Source organism: Myxine glutinosa, chromosome 1, assembly GCF_964187855.1.
Source record: "Myxine glutinosa chromosome 1, kmMyxGlut1.1, whole genome shotgun sequence".
Classification (NCBI taxonomy): Eukaryota; Metazoa; Chordata; class Myxini; order Myxiniformes; family Myxinidae; genus Myxine; species Myxine glutinosa.
Window position 1 is genome coordinate 177,094,176 of NC_136261.1, and position 16,963 is coordinate 177,111,138.

Genomic DNA, 16,963 nt, shown 5'->3' on the forward strand with positions numbered 1-16,963 from the left:
AGAATCCTCTGATGGTTCTTCTGAAGAGATGATTAGGAAGGCAAGATTTCTTGTGGAGCCCTTCACCCATGCATAAAACGATGCGGATGATGGAACCTTCAACTTCAAATTTTCAGTCCTGCATCAGGTGCATGAAACCCGTCTATTGGCTTTGGGAGTTGTGAAGGGCACTAACAGAATTTGATTCAAGGAGAAAGTTCGTGCATACTTCACACAAGAACAAGAGCAAATTGATGGGAAAAATACGATTCTGTTTTTCCAATAAGGAATGCAGCAGATGCTAAAGCAGGCCATGGCATGTGACGATGAAGGTGATGCAATACTGCTAGCTAAAGCTGCCAAGATTGGGCGTAAAGGGATTGGCAACTGTAGAGGATTATACTTTGATGGCACATTTCCATCTGGGTGTTAACATGAGGTAATTGACCACTCCTCTCAAAACCCCGGATTCTATGCTGTTGAATGGTGCTGACTTGAAAGATGAAATTTGTGAACGTTTAAGTTCACACAAGGACTTTATAAACACTTTATATATGCAGGGTGAGTCACAAGTCCCAGGACACTGTTTTAGCTGCATACATTGCCTTCCGAAAATATTCACACCCCCTTGATTTTTCTCACATTTGGTTGTGTTGCAGCCTGAATTTAAAATAGATTAAAGAGAGATTTTTTTTGTCACTGATCCACACATCATCTATTGACCGACTGACCCCATAATGTCAAAGTGTGAATTTTGTTTTGGAAATTTTTTTACAAAATAATAAATAAATAAATACAGAAATATCTCATTTACATTTAAGTATTCAACCCCCTGAGTCCATACTCCGTGGAACCATCTTTGGCAGCGATTACAGCTTCGAATCTCCTTGGGTATGTCTGTATCAGCTTTGCACATCTGGATTTGGGGAGCTTTCCACATTCTTCCTTGCATATTTGGTCAAGCTCTGTCATGTTGGATGGGGAGCATCAGTGAACAGCAATCTTCAAGTCTTTTCACAGATTCTCAATGGAATTCAAGTCTGGACTTTGGCTGGGCCACTCAAGGACTTTCATGGTCTTGTTGTGTAGACATTCCAGTGTTGCTTTGGCTGTAGGCATGGGGTAATTGTTCTGTTGGAATGTAAATCTTCACTGCAGTCTGAGGTCTTTTGCATTCTGTCGTAGGTTCTCCTCAAGGGTTTGCCTGTATTTGGCTCCATTAATTGTTTTCTCTTTCCTTATAAGTCTCCCAGTCCCTGACGCTGAAAAGCATCACCATAACATGATGCTGCGACCACCATGCTTCACGGTAGGGATGGTGTTAGATGGTTGATGAGCTGTGCTTGGTTTCTGTAATACGTAGCGCTTTTCATTCAAGCCAAGAAGCTCAATTTTCGTCTCATCAGACCCTGGAATATTTTGCTTCATGCTTTTAAAGTCTTTCACCTGACTTTTTGCAAACTCCAGGTGTGCTGTCATATGCCTTTTTCTCAGGAATGGAAACTCTACCATATACTCTACCATAAACTCTACCACTCTACCATAAAGCCTATATTTGTGAAGTGCTGCAGAGACTGTTGCCCTTCCAGCAGGTTCTCCTGTCTCAGCCAAGGAACTCTGTAGTTCTGTCAGTGGTCATTGTGTTCCTGGTCACCTCCCTGACCAAGGTCCTTCTTGCCTGGTTGCTCTGTTTGGTCACACGGCCAGCTCTATGAAGAGTCTGGGTAGTTCTTTATTATTTCTGATTCCTAATGATGGAGCTCACTGTGCTCTTGGGAACTTTCAACACAAGAAATGGTTTTATACCCTTCCCCAGATCTATGCCTCCTCATAATTGCATCTCCAAGTTATACGGACAGTTCCTTGGACCTCATGGCAGAGTTTCTGCACTGATTTGCAATGCCAACTGTGGGACCTCATACAGAAAGGTGTGTTTCTTTCTAAATCATGTCCAATCAATTGGATTGGCAACATGTGGACTCCAATTATGTTGTCGCGACATCTCAAATATGTTCAAAGGAAATTGGATGCAGCTGAGCTCAATTTGGAATTGTAATGGCAAAGGTATTGAATACATATTGACTCAAGACATTTCAGCTTTTCATTTTTAATTGTTTTGCAAAAAAATCACTTTGACATCATTTGGTATTATGTGTAGATCAGTGACAAACAAAACTCAATTTAATCCATTTTAGATTCAGGCTGGAACGCAATAAAATGTGAAAAAGTCAATGGGTGTGAATACATATCAACACATCTTGTATAAGCAGCGATACAGTCACGTGAAAAAGTAAGTACACCCCATGTAAAGTTTTGACTTTTTCAACATATTTCAACATACAGTTATTTGATCTTCATTTAAACAATATTGATAGATAAAGGTGATATAATATAACAAATATCATGAAACATTTACATTTTGTAGTCCATTGTATAATTTAAATAAACATAAATGCAAATTTCGCATGTGGAAAAAGTAAGTACACCCCTACATTTATCACTACTTCAAATACCTAAAATTAGAATCAGGTGCACCAGCTCAGGTGCAAATGATTAGAACATCGTTAGAGAGGATCTTGGAGGAACCTGTCTTATTTAAAGCTCAGACATTTAGTTTGGTTTGCTCTTTGTTGTTGAAGTGTGCGGCGTCACCATGCTGAGATCAAAAGAGCTCTCTGAGGCCTTCAGAAAGAAGGTGCCTACAAGTCTGGGAAGGGATTTAGAAAGATCTCCAAACAATTTGAAATCAATCATTCGACTGTCTGGAAGATCATCTACAAGTGGAGAATAATTCAAACAACTGCCAACTTGTTCAGGCCAGGCCGCCCCAGCAGTTTCAGCCCGAGAGCAGACGGCAAGAGGCTGAAAGAAGTCTCTAAGAACCCCAGAATGTCATCACGGGACCTACAGGTAGCTCTTGCCACTGTTGATGTCAAAGTGCACGAGTCTACCATTAGAAAGAGGTTGCACAAATTTGATCTACATGGGAGGTGTGCCAGGAGGAAACCTTTGCTGTCCAGAAAGAACATCAGGGCAAAACTAAAGTGTGCCAATGAACACCGAGGCAAAGACCAGCACTTCTGCAACAGTGTGCTCTGGACAGATGAGTCAAAGGTAGAGCCATTTGGTCAGAGTACCAGAAGATATGTTTGGCGTAAACCAAAGACAGCATTTGACCACAAGAACCTGATACCAACTGTAAAGCATGGTGGTGGAAATATTATGGTTTGGGGCAGCTTTGCTGCATCAGGGCTTGGGCAGCTCACCATCATAGAATCCACTATGAATTCTTCATTGTACCAGAGGGTACTTGAGGATAATGTGAGGCCATCTGTCAGAAAGTTGAAGCTCAACCGTAGATGGACCTTGCAACATGACAATGACCCTAAACATACCAGTAAATCCACCAAGGAATGGCTGAAAAAAAGAAATGGAGGGTTCTGGAATGGCCAAGTCAAAGCCCGGATCTAAATCCCATCGAGATGTTGTGGGGGGATTTGAAACGAGCTGTGCATGCAAGAAACCCCTCAAACATCGCACAGCTGAAAGAATTCTGCATGGAGGAGTTGGCAAAAATTTCTCCCAGTCGATGTCAGAGACTGGTAGACAGTTATAAGAAACGCCTACTTGAGGTTGTTTGTGCCAAAGGGGGCAATACCACCTATTAGAGCCAAGGGTGTACTTACTTTTTCCACATGCGAAATTTGCATTTATGTTTATTTAAATTATACAATGGACTACAAAATGTAAATGTTTCATGATGTTTGTTATATTATATCACCTTTATCTATCAATATTGTGCAAATGAAGATCAAATAGCTGTATGTTGAAATATGTTGAAAAAGTCAAAACTTTACACGGGGTGTACTTACTTTTTCATGTGACTGTAGTATAACCTGGGATTTCATACTCATCATGTAGGGGTATATAATATATTCGCCATATTACGATCATGCACATTTTGAACCCTCTTTTATTAGCGCAAGGTGAAATTATTTCAGGAATTGCAACGTCATAAACACCTTTCATACATTAGCAATATGTTACCGAGCTAAACCTTTTGTAAGCATTTTTGTAGGTTGATCTTTAGACTTAAGAAATAGCTCACATTACCAGCAGAAAATATTTGGCTGAATGAAATCACTATGGCATCCTAGTCTCCACCCACCACCTGTACAAACCTGTTTTACCAGCCCGGTTACTCAAACTGCGGCTCTTCTCCCCTCGTTCCCTCTCCCGAGCATGCACGCGGGAGCCGCACGCGTCCTCCCAGGACTCCCGGCTGTTCGGACATTAGGAGTTCTGTGGCTGGTCTGGTTCGTGTCCGTGGTGATCTCGCCAGGTATTTTATCTGTGGATCCGCCTCCGTGGGTTGGCTTGTGACTGTATATTCATCTCCATTTTTGTGTTAAGGGCGCTTTAGGTTAATAACAGGACAAGTAATTTAGTTTTGTCAATTACAATAGCTCTTTTGTCACAAAAAGCGAATCTGAATCTGATTAATGTTTGTGCCTTATTTCACTTTCATTTCTATTTAACTCATCTATCTCTGCCCTCCCCCCCCCCCCACCACGCCCCCTCCCCACCCCCTTCTCTCTTTCTCTCTTCCTCTCTTCCTCTCTTCCTCTCTTCCTCTCTTCCTCTCTCTTCCTCTCTTCCTCTCTTCCTCTCTCTCTCTCTCTTCCTCTCTTCCTCTCTTCCCTCCCCCCTCAATCTCTTTCTCTCTCTCTCTCTCTCTCTCTCCCTCTTTCTCTCTCCCTCTCTCTTCCCCCCCTCTCTCTTCCTCTCTTCCCTCCCCCTCTCTCTCTTTGTCTCTCTCTTTCTCTCTCTCTCTCTCTCTCTCTCTCTGTCCCTCTCCCTCTCTCTATCCCTCTCGCCCCTCGCCCTCCCCCTTTCTCTCTCTCTCTCTCTCTCTCTCTCTCTCTCTCTCTCTCTCTCTCTGTCCCTCTCCCTCTCTCTATCCCTCTCGCCCCTCGCCCTCCCCCTTTCTCTCACTCTCTCTCTCTCTTTCTTATGTATTTGTCGGTTTGTTAATAATAATATTGTCTTGAAACTAGAGAAGTATATTGGGAACCCTGCACCTATCATTGAATGCATGAATTACGATCAAAAGCACGCAGGTACGGTAGTTCAACAAAGGTAAATTGAAAAATGAGGAAATAAAAGTGTGCCAGAGGCCATTTATTTCATCATCCACACGGCATACCAAACAACATTTTTGAGGTTTAGAAGCACCTGATCCAGTCGTCAGTCAATTCAATCCGGTTTCGGAGACATCCCATTGAAGATGGATATATATTTGTACAGGGGGATCCATATCGATTGTTACCGCCATGCATTTTTATTCGCCCTTTGAAATGCCTGTCTATTTTACTTTTAAGCCTCAATCCCATCAGTTCGGAGTCGGCTACGGTACTCGGGTCCGCCTTCTCCATTCTCCTCTGTCTTCTGTATCTTCTTCTCTCAATCCTTTCTTCAAATCTCTTTCCACGATATCCCTCCACCATAATCTCTCTCTATCTTCCACTTGACCATTTTCCTCTAATTGTCTCATTCCAAATTTTTTTGATTGGTTCCACATCCTTTTTCTTGATCACGTGTTCAAACCACCGTAACCTCACCTCTCTAATTATTTCTGTAATACATGCAACTCCGGCTCTCGTGCGTATCTCCTCATTCCTCAACCACTCTCTTTGGGATACTCTGGAAATCCACCAAAATATTCTCATCTCTGTCCTCTCCAGGAACTCCTCTTCCATCTTTCTTAAGGTCCATATTTCTGCTCCATACATTATATCCAGTCGAATCGCTGTCTTGAAGAATTTAACCTTCAATTCACTCGGTATTGTTCTATCAAAGATGACACCATGCACTAACATCCTTCCATCTTGTCCATGGTGCCTTCACTCTGTACTACACGAATGATTCACAACCTCCCTCATCCTTTAGTACTGAGCCAAGGTGTTTGAATTTGTCCACTTGATTAACTCTTCCCCTGTTCCATATACAATCTTGACCTTCTCTGCTCCAGTCTTACTACACACCATAACCTCACTCTTTCTAGCATTAATCCTCAATCCCTGCCTCTCTATTCCAAGCAACTCTCTTTCCATTCCAACACTCTTCTCTGTAGCTCTTCCTTTGACTCTGCTGCTATGACCAAGTCATCTGCAAACAGGAGCTCCCACATTTCTTCTCTATCTCTGATGTTGTCACTCAACATATCAACCGCTGTTACAAAAAGGAAGGTACTTATTGCAGAATCCTGGTGGAAACCAACCGCTGCACTATAAAATGTTGTTTCCCCCATTAATTGCCCTAACTATAATGCTGGCTCCCATATACATTTCCATCACGATTCTAACAAACTTCACTGGTAACACCCTTCTTCCTCAACCAGCAATACACTACTTCTCTTGAGATCCTACCATATGTCTCCTCTAGATCGATGAATGAACATTATAGCTTCTTGTTTCCTTACAGGATCTTTTCATGAATCTGTGTCATGATGAACATTGCATCCACTGTTCCCCTTTCTTGAATTAATCTATTCTGCATCTCGTCCGTCATCACAACCTTCCTTAGCCTAGGTATACAGACAGGCCTCTCCAGTATTTTCATTGCATACTCCATCAATTTCAACCCTCTGTATTTTCGACAGTCCATGTCGTTGTATCTTATGCAGCCTGTAGCTGCTGGTTGCATCATTTTCTGGAAGTGTGTCTGTGCTGCTGTTGCAGTGCCCCCCATTACCAGTAAGCTGGTAACCATTTTACCAAGTTTGGAAGGATGACAGGTTGTGTCAACACACCTGGTATTATTTCAACGGTATGATGACGATGATGACCACTCCTTTTTGAATCGTGATGATGCATATGGCTGCCGAAGCAGTTTCTAGGCTATCGGGCACATTCCTGGACGGGTCACCACTCCAACGCAGGACATTCGAATGGCTCATTCCTCTCAATCAGCTGGTACTCATTTTGTCAACCTCGGAAGGATGACAGGCTGAGTCAACCCACCTGGTGTTAATGCAACGGTATGACATGGTCTCAAACTCAAGACCCTAAGATCTCAAGCCAGCCACCTTAACCGTTAAGCCAACACCAGGCATTCCACAGTCCATGATATCCCCTTTCTTTTTGAAAATTTGCATTGTTGTGCTCTTCTTCCAATCATATCAGAGAGTACGCTCGTACTCTCTATGTAGGGATGACGCGGGAATAAACGTTGGTGAATGGTCAATTAATTGATATTTAAATATAAAAATCCTAGTTTCCTTATGTCTATGCCCTATTAGTATTACCTATGGCTACTGGGGTTGGTGATTTGGGAGAAGGAGGTGGAAGCAGGGGGTGGAGGCGGAACAATTATGTTATTTTTTTTTCATAAAAAATTCTTCCAGACACCCTCAATACGCCACTGGTGAGCACATCGATAAAGTTTGTACTACAACATTTGCAAATCAGAAGTAGAACATCATCTACTCAAATATTATAATAATTATTCAGACGGTGTGTATTTCTGAGCTCGGCCTCTCTCAATGGCAATGACTGGAGTTTCACTTGGTGCAGAATCCTTTCTTATAATTTGTTTCTCCAGTTCATTTCTACAGTTAAATATTTACAGATACTCTCTGAGAGCGTGTTCTCTCATACTCAACCAATGCCATCGTAGTTTGACAAGGCCAAGCCCTTCCCCACGCTTACCCGATCAACCCTGAACCTTGATATGCGCTATGCGCATACGCAGATAAGAAAGCGTGTCACGTGTGCAGTGTGTTTAACTAACGTCTTTCTGATGATTTATAGTGAGTGTATTTTTGTCTGGCGAGAATCTACTCAAGTATTACCGAGGTCTTCTGATTTTCCAGAACCAGGATTTGGATACTTCAGATAAATACTTATATCTTGTCCTGATAAAGTTCTTCATTGAAGTTAATTTTACAAAACTATCAGAGAGTGCGCTGGCACTGTCGACGCGACGTACTAACGCATGGATGACGTGGATAAAATATGTCGGCCCCACCCACTGATACCAAACAAACGTTGGAGTATCTTTTCGTCCTGTCATAGTAGTTTATCGAGGACATTTGCATTTCGAGTGTATAATTAGTTTTATTGGCACTTCAAGTGAACAAAACAGTAAAACCCACGGGAGTGTCTTTCACGTGTCCGGCCATGCATAAATTCCTCGAGAGGCTCCACCCTTCCCCTCTGTCCCCGCCCTATTGGTTAGATGGAAACCAAACCAGTTATTTTGGGCATTTCTAAGTGCAGGTGGTAGTGTGGTCTGAGGCTGGATTAAGACATTACTCTTTGACAAATGAGCAATAAGACAGAGCTGCAAGATACAGTCAAGGTTACGTAAGACAATATAGGAACATGTGCAGTATTTCACATTGCTGACGAAGATATCTTGACACTTTTGCTCCAAGATTGGGTATCCTCTGAGTACCGTATACCATTGTGTTATTCCACATTGTAAAAAATTACAGAAACAAGTTAATTGTGGCAGGCACAAGGGACAATAATTCCGCGCACCAGTGGGTGGCACGAGCGTCCAGGCGGGGAACTAAAATGCATGCCCCGCCTTTCGACCGATTGGCCACGCCTGGGGGCAAGGCGTGGCCTCTGGACATATATGCGGGCTCTAAGCTCGAGCCCGCCCAGTGCTGAAGTGCGAGCTCTGAATAAAGACTCTTGTTGTATCAACGCATTGTGGCCTACCTCTCTGGCAATCGAGTCGTGTGTGCACAGCACCACACTGGTGACCCCGATTGGTTCAGCCGTTGCTGACCCCCGAACGCGCCATGGCTACCAACGCCGTCGCAATCAACCTCCCGGAGTTTTGGGAAGCGCAAGCCGACGTTTGGTTTGTGCAGGCCGAAGCTCAATTTCAGTTCCGGGGCATCACAGCGGACGAGACCCGGTACTACCACGTGGTCGCCGCCCTCGGGCCCGGCACTGCCGCCCGAGTCGTGTCCATCCTTCGGCGCCCGCCGGGCGACCACAAGTACGAGGTGCACAAACGTCTCCTCCTCGCCACGTTCGGGCTCACAGAGATCGAATGTGCCGACCGCCTCCTGGACCTTCCCGCCCTCGGCGACACACGACCATCTGTCCGGATGGATTTCATGCTGTCGCTGCTTGGAGACCGGCACCCAGATTTCTTATTCCGAGCACTCTTCCGACGCCAGCTACCTGTACAGGTGCGCCTCACGCTGGCCGGTTCCAAAATAACGGAACCCTGCACCCTGGCTGGAGAGGACGACAAGTATTTCGCGGCCTGTGACACGCGGTCGGTGTACGGTGCTGCCGTAGTGGCTCCCGGTGCGGAGGCTCCAGCGCCCCCTGCTTCCCTCGTGGCCGCTGCTACGCCCCGCCCACTACCGCCACCGCCACCACCACCGCCGCCGGCACGGCCGCCGCAGGGGCCACCGCCGCAAACCTGGTGCTACGACCATGCCAGGTTCGGCCGCAAGGCTAAAACGTGCCGCCCACCGTGTGCTTTTGATGGGTCGGGCCGGCGCTCACTTGCGGCCATGAGCGTCGGCCATTCTGGCAGCCTCCTGTTCATCACGGACACCGTGTCCGGGCGCCATTTTCTTTGTGACACAGGAGCGCAGGTAAGCGTCCTCCCTGCCTCCACATCCGACAAGCAAGCCGCGGGCTGGGGCCCTGCTTTGCTTGCCGCCAACGGTACACCCATCCGCACATTCGGGAAGCGTTGCCTCTCACTGCGGTTCGGAGGGCAGCACTTTCAATGGTCGTTAGTTACCGCCAGCGTGCCAATGGCCCTGCTCGGCGTGGACTTCCTATGTGCGCATGGGCTGTTGGTCGACGTTAAGCGCAGACGTCTCGTCCAGGCCGAAACCTTCAGCTCGCTCGCTTGTTCGCTAAGCGGCTCGTTGAGCAGCTCGCTGAGCGGCTCACTGAACGGCTTGCCAAGCCGCTTGCTGAAAGGTTCCCTCCCGGCGAGGATAGTCTGCACGCTTCTGGCAGCGGACGAGTTTACCCGCCTCCTCGCCAGTTTCCCGGCCCTCATGCGGCCCACCTTCTCAGCGGTGGCCGTCAAACACGGGGTGGAGCACCATATCCCCACGGTCGGGCCGCCGGTCTACACCCGGGCATGCCGACGCGACCCCATGAAGCTCGCCGTGGCGAAAGTGGAGTTCGCCACGCTGGAACGGCTGGGGATCGGACAGCGCTCCAACAGTGCTTGGGCTTCTCCTCTGCACATTGTGCCGAAGCCCGGCGGAGGATGGCGGCCGTGCGGTGACTACCGCCGGCTCAATGATGCCACCACCCCCGACTGCTACCCGGTCCCACATATCCAGGACTTTTCCGCCCAGTTGGCGAACACGACCATGTTCTCCAAGGTGGACCTCATCCGGGGCTACCACCAGGTCCCTGTCCAACCGGACGATGTCCCAAAGACGGCCGTCATCAACCCTTTCGGCCTCTTTGAGTTCCTGCGAATGCCTTTTGGGTTGAAGAATCCGGCCCAGGCATTCCAACGGCTCATGGACAGCATCTTGCGCGACTTACCTTTCATCTATGTCTACCTGGACGACATCCTAGTCGCGAGCGCGTCCCGGGAGGAGCACCTGCTCCACCTCCGCACGCTTTTCGAATGCCTGGGCCAGCATGGCCTGATCATCAACCCCGCAAAGTGCCGTTTCGGCATCGCCGCCATCGCCTTCTTGGGGCACCGCATCACCAGGCACGGGGCCATCCCTTTTCTGGCCAAGGTGGAGGACGATCAGGGATTTCCCACACCCCCGCACGATCAAGGGGTTCCAGGAGTTCCTGGGCATGGTAAATGTTTACCACCGCTTCGTGCCCCACGTCGCCCAGCTCCTCCGGCCCCTGCACGAGGCCTGCCGGGGCAAGCCGGGCAAAGGTGACATCGCCTGGTCGGAGACGATGGCCGCGGCATTTGCGGGCGCAAAGCTGGCCCTGGCCAACGCCACCATGCTAACGCACCCGGCGCCCGATGCACCGATCGCCCTCACCACCGACGCGTCGGACTATGCGGTGGGCGCGGTGCACGAGCAGTGGGTGAGTGGTGCTTGGCAGCCGCTGGCATTTTTTAGCCGGCAGCTTCACCCGCATGAACGCCGCTATAGCACCTTCGACCGCGAGCTGCTTGGGCTCCACCTGGCGGTCCGACACTTCCGCCATCTGCTCGAGGGCCACCCGTTCACGGCTTTCGTTGATCACAAGCCTCTTGTGTTCGCGATGGCCAAGGTCGCCGAGCCATGGTCGGCATGGCAGCAGCGTCACCTCTCTGCCGTGTCCGAGTACACGACGGACATCCGTCACGTCGTGGGTAAAGACAACCCGGTGGCGGATTGCCTTTCCCGGTCCGTCGCGCACGCGGTCCACCTCGGGATCGACTATGCTCGGATGGCAGAGGACCAGACCGCCGACCCCGGCGTCCAGGCCTTGCGGACCGCCGTCATGGGCCTCCGCATCACCGAGGTGCCGTTCGACGTCGCGGGCGCGGCCCTCCTGTGCGACGTCTCCCTCGGCCGGCCTCGCCCCATCATGCCCGCTGGCTGGCAGCGCATGGTTTTCGACGCCATCCACGGCCTGTCCCACCCGGGCACGAAGGCCTCCCAGAAGCTCGTCGCAGCGAAGTTCATCTGGCATGGCCTCAGGAAGGACGTCCGCGACTGGGCCAGGACGTGCCTCGCGTGCCAGCGCGCAAAGGTCCACCGCCACACCCAGGCCCCGTTGGCCCCGTTTACCGTGCCCGAGCGTCGGTTCGACCATGTCCACGTCGACTTGGTGGGACCTATGCCCCCCTCGCGGGGGTTCACCCACCTCCTCACCATGGTGGACCGCACCACACAGTGGCCAGTGGCCGTGCCATTGGCGGCGACGTCTGCGGCTGATGTGGCGCAAGCCTTCATCGCCACTTGGGTTGCCCGGTTCGGTGCCCCCTCGGACATCTCGTCCGACCGCGGCCCCCAGTTCCCCTCGGAGCTCTGGGGCGCGGTGGCGCAAGGGCTCGGCGTCCAACTGCACCGCACCACGGCCTACCACCCCCAGGCCAATGGCCTGTGCGAGCGCTTTCATCGCTCGATGAAGGCCGCGCTCCGGGCCAGCCTCCGCGACGGCAGCTGGGCCGACAGGCTCCCCTGTGTCCTGCTGGGCCTCAGGACGGCGCCCAAGGACGACCTGTGCGCGTCCTCGGCGGAGCTGGACTTTGGGCAACCACTGCGGGTACCGGGCGAATTTATCCCCAACTCCACGGCTCCTTGGTCTGCGGCGCAACAGCGCTCCACCCTGCAGGAGACCGCCGGGAGGTTCGCCCCGGTGCCGACGGCACACCACGGTTGCCCGTCCTCCCACGTCGCCCCGGAGCTTCGCACGGCGGAGTACGTCTTCATCCGGCACGATGCCCACCGGGCACCGCTACGGCCCCCGTACGACGGGCCCTGCCACGTGCTCGAGACCGGGGACAAATATTTCACCGTCGACATCGGCGGCGCCCCGGATCGTATCTCAGTGGACCGCCTCAAGCCGTCCCACCTCGATCTGGACCACCCCCCACAAGCAGCTCTGCCTCCGTGTCGAGGCCGCCCCCCGGCGGTCAGACCCCCGGCAACCCCCAGCCCCGCCGTCCCGCTACCCACCAGCCCTGCACGCATCGCCAGGGGGCGTTTCGGCCGGGTCATCCGGCTTCCCCGCAAGCTCACCCTTCAGGTGCGCGGGAATTCTGGGGGGGGCGCGTGTGGCGGGCACAAGGGGCAATAATTCCGCGCACCAGTGGGTGGCGCGAGCGTCCAGGCGGGGAACTAAAATGCATGTCCCGCCTTTCGACCGATCGGCCATGCCCGGGGGCAAGGCGTGGCCTCGGGACATATATGCGGGCTCTAAGCTCGAGCCCGCCCAGTGCTGAAGTGCGAGCTCTGAATAAAGACTCTTGTTGTATCAACGCGTTGTGGCCTACCTCTCTGGCAATCGAGTCGTGTGTGCACAGCACCACATAATAATGAAATTTCTGCTAAATTAAAAAGGCAATGTAGGGATGACAAAATACAGTCTCAAAAGGTCCTAAACAAGGTAGGGATGCTGTTGGTTTAGACTTTAGAGAGTAGCTAACAGTATTGCCATCACATAACAATCCCTACATCACTGCCTCATTTACACCATCAGTTATTGCTTCAACCTTCAACAAACACTCCACTGGTTACACCAGTACTTGATTACTCTTGTAGTGCATCCACATACTGAGACTGTACAAATGAGCAGCCCGAGTACAATGTTATAATATCAGTACATGATCATCAACTTCTCACAAACTGCATGGACATTGGACATCTCCAATAACAGCATTCTATAATTATCTGCATTTGTGATCGGTTACTCTAAGTTGATAAAAAGAAAAGTAGGAAAGACAACTGAAGCTGCAAGAAGTCCCTGAAATTATATCGGAGCTTCTTATACTTATGCAGAAATGAAATATTGGAGCTTCTAATACTTTTAGCTCGGCCTAGCCCAAAACAATAAAAGTCTGAAGGCAGCGATGTCGGGATTGTTATGTGATGGCAATACTGTTAACGACCCTCGAAACCAACATCATCCCTATCTTGTTTAGGACCTTTTTTACACACAAGTTTGTCATCCCTACATTTCCTTTTCACCCCGAAGCCCAGTCGTCACGGGCGTCGTCCGGGCGTCCGGGCATCCGGGCGTCCGTCAACTTTTGTTTCCGTCAATTTCAAGGAGAACGGCTTGTCCGATTAAATCCATTTTCGCAGTGTGTGTTGCGGTTGAGTAGAGGAAGGTTTCTTTCGAAAATGGGCGCGCTGCGATTTTCAATATGGCTTCCACGGCAGCTATCCGGGGCGTCCGTCAACTTTTGGTTTCCGTCAATTTCGAGCAGAACGGCTTGTCCGATTAAATCCATTTTTGCAGTGTCTGTTGGGGTTGAGTAGAGGAAGGTTCCTTTCGAAAATGGGCGCGCTGCGATTTTCAATATGGCCGCCTCGGCAGCCATCTTGAAATTGGTTTCCACCATGTATGGGCTGAGGGGTTACACCTTCTTTACGGTGCTATTTATTAATTCAGCATACATTTTTTTATTCACTTGTGGTATATTCTCTTCCATTCATACCTTCCTAATCAACTCTACCATCCACTTCACCCCCCCCCCCCCAACATCTAACGCCTTCACTAATTTGACCGCAACTTCAGATGGTCCACAAGCTTTCCCACTTTTCATTTTGTCAAATGCTTTTTTGACCTTCTCTTCAATCTCCCTCTTGGGGCCCTCAGTTTTCTGTGCCTCAACAATACCTTCTCACTCATTCTCCACATTTAGTATCTATATACGAGTCCCTTTGTTTCTTGTACATTTCCAAACCACTGTAGCAATCTCTCTTAAGTTTGATGTACCATATTACTTTCACAATGGAATGTCAATGTCACAATTACAACTTTCAACTGTTAATCAAATTGATGTAAAAACATGAAATAATGGTGTTTTAGCAATCAAGCGTCGTAGACCTCCTCGTCCAGGGAGGGGTGGATCTTGCTTGTACTGGGCCTGTGAATTTGAAGGTCGATGCTCTGTCCGGAATCGAATCTATTGCATTTAATTATTTGTTTTTGGTATGCAGAATCGAAATTAATATACAAAGGTCACAGAGTCTTTGCGGGAGGATACTGAGTCCAACAAATGGTCGCATGATACTGTGCGACCTTCAACAAGGAAATGGCAGTTTTGTTTGAGTAACACAAGTTTGAGTGACAGAACATCTTTGAGAGGATTGCTGAGAAAGTAGATGGGAGGGTTTGTGGTATGGTGGTATGGTACTTACACATAGAGAGCGAGTGAGAGGGAGTGAGATAAATAACATGACATTTAAAAAAGTTATGGACGAGTTATGACAAAACTTGGTGGACGAGTTGGTTAGGTGAAGAGAACAAGCCGATTCGATTTTGGTTCAGGTCCGAATCCAGATCCGGCCCATCAGTGTGATACAAAATATAAACTGTTCAGCCTGGCGGAGGTACGCACTCTACTGAGTGCCGTTCTAGTTAGGTAATGCTTTGATGTTGGCTGATTTCGAAGCAGATGGAAGATTACCTCGGGTAAATTACAGGGTGAAAAGAACAGACAGAGAATGCGCAAGAGCAACAGAGCAGGTTTTTGAGACACGTGAGCTGATGCCATCTGGTTGCCAGAAAATTCTCCATCTTTACATCCGCCACCAAAGGTGGATGGAGGTTATATGTTTTCACCCGTCTGTCTGTCTGTCTGTTTGTTTGTCTGTTCGTTTGTGAACAAGATATCTCAAAAAGTTGTGGACGGATTCGGACAAAATTTGGCAGAGATGTAGCGTATGTGACAAGGACGAAATGATTAGATTTTGGTGAAGATCCCGATTCGGAAACTAGAATTTTTAAAGTGATTTTTCACCATTGGGAGATAGGGCCAAAAACGATACATATCAGGATATCTCAAAAAGTTGTCGACGGATTTGGACGAAACTTGGTGAACCGGTTGGGTGTCTGACAGGGACGATTGGATTAAATTTTGGGGAAGATTTGAACATTGATTCGGATATGAGAATTATTTTATTGTTTAAGTGATTCTTCATCATTGAGGGATAGGGCCAAAAAGGATATGTAGCAGGATATCTCAAAAAGTTATGGATAGTGATTCCTGTGATGGATTTTGATTAAAGTGTGATTCTGTATTGTGATTTTCTGGTCTACTCTGAGATACAAAACGTAAACTGTTCACCTGGTGGAGGTATGCTCTCTACTGAGTGCCGTTCTAGTCTCACATGCAAAATGCAGAGTCCATGAGCAAGTAGGTAACAGCTGGGAAGGGTAGGTAGGTACAGAGAGAGATAGAGAGAGGGGGGGTTGGGGACACAATACTTGGAAGCAAACAGAGAATCGAAGCATTTTTCAACTTTCTTGAGGAGAAGCTGTGGATATTTTGACAGTAGACCCATGCTCCCACGTCTTGGCAGGTGCCATCACCTGGCACTACTGGAGAAACTGTTAACTAAACTTCGCACATTCCCTTCCCTTTAATGTATTTTACCAAATCCAGCATTCATATGTTCGCAACCTGTGTATTTTATCCAAGAGTTGGGAAAATGAATAAAGCTCTGAAATTCCATCTCTCTCTTTTTTTTTTTTTGCCTATGTCTCTTCTGTTCTTCATTTTAGAAACCTCTGCCTAGCGTTATTTATTACTTCCACCACCAAAGGTAGATAGAGGTTATGTTTTCATCCTTGTCTGTCTGTCTGTCTGTTTGTCTGTTTGTTTGTGAACAAGATATTTCAAACAGTTGTGGATGGATTTGGATGAAATTTGGTGGAGGTTGAGTATGTGACATGGATTATATGATTCGATTTTGGTGAAGATCCGGATTTGGATCTGGATCTGAGAATTTTTTAAGTGATGCCATTTATTATTGGGATCGTTTAATTAACCCGTTTTACATTTTGTGACTAGATTGCAAGATTGATCCAGGTTTGATCATTGAGCAAGGTAAATAATAATAATAATAATAATACATTTATTTTATATAGCGCTTTCCAAGAAGCCCAACGACGCTTTGACAGAGTACAAAAAACAAGTGCAAAAAGACAAAAATCAATAGGTAAATAATCAAAGCAAAAGGAAGGAGAAGGAGAAGAGATAGTCAGGGGTTAAATGCTGTGGGTTAAATGTTGAATGCAGTGTTGAACAGGTGGGTCTTTAGTGATGTTTTGAATGTGGTGAGTGAGGAGGAGTCTCTGATGGTGTGAGGTAGTGAGTTCCAGAGGGTGGGAGCAGCGATGGAGAAGGCCCTGTCCCCCCAGGATCTGAATTTGGTCCGGATGGGGGGGGTCAGGAGGTTGGTACCAGCAGAGCGGAGGTTGCGGGTGGGAGTGTGTCTGGAGAGGAGGTCAGCCAGGTAGGATGGGGCCAGGTTATGGAGGGCTTTGTAGGTCAAGAGGAGGAT

General features: G+C 48.3%; 2 protein-coding genes across 2 annotated transcripts in view; one reads left to right on the forward strand and one right to left on the reverse strand.

Moving 5' to 3' along the window:
• LOC144892654 (E3 ubiquitin/ISG15 ligase TRIM25-like) overlaps positions 1-4,211 on the reverse strand; it is a 43,184-nt gene extending 38,973 nt beyond the window's left edge. The window contains exon 1 of the mRNA XM_078780470.1: positions 4,161-4,211. The gene's annotated coding sequence lies outside the window, so the exon portion shown is untranslated. The remainder of the gene's footprint in view (positions 1-4,160) is intronic.
• Positions 4,189-16,963, forward strand: part of LOC137431450 (uncharacterized) — a 128,138-nt gene continuing 115,363 nt past the window's right edge. Inside the window, exon 1 of the mRNA XM_068122780.2 lies at positions 4,189-4,321. Within this exon, the coding sequence (XP_067978881.2) occupies positions 4,222-4,321 (100 nt within the window). The 5' untranslated portion in view covers positions 4,189-4,221. The remainder of the gene's footprint in view (positions 4,322-16,963) is intronic.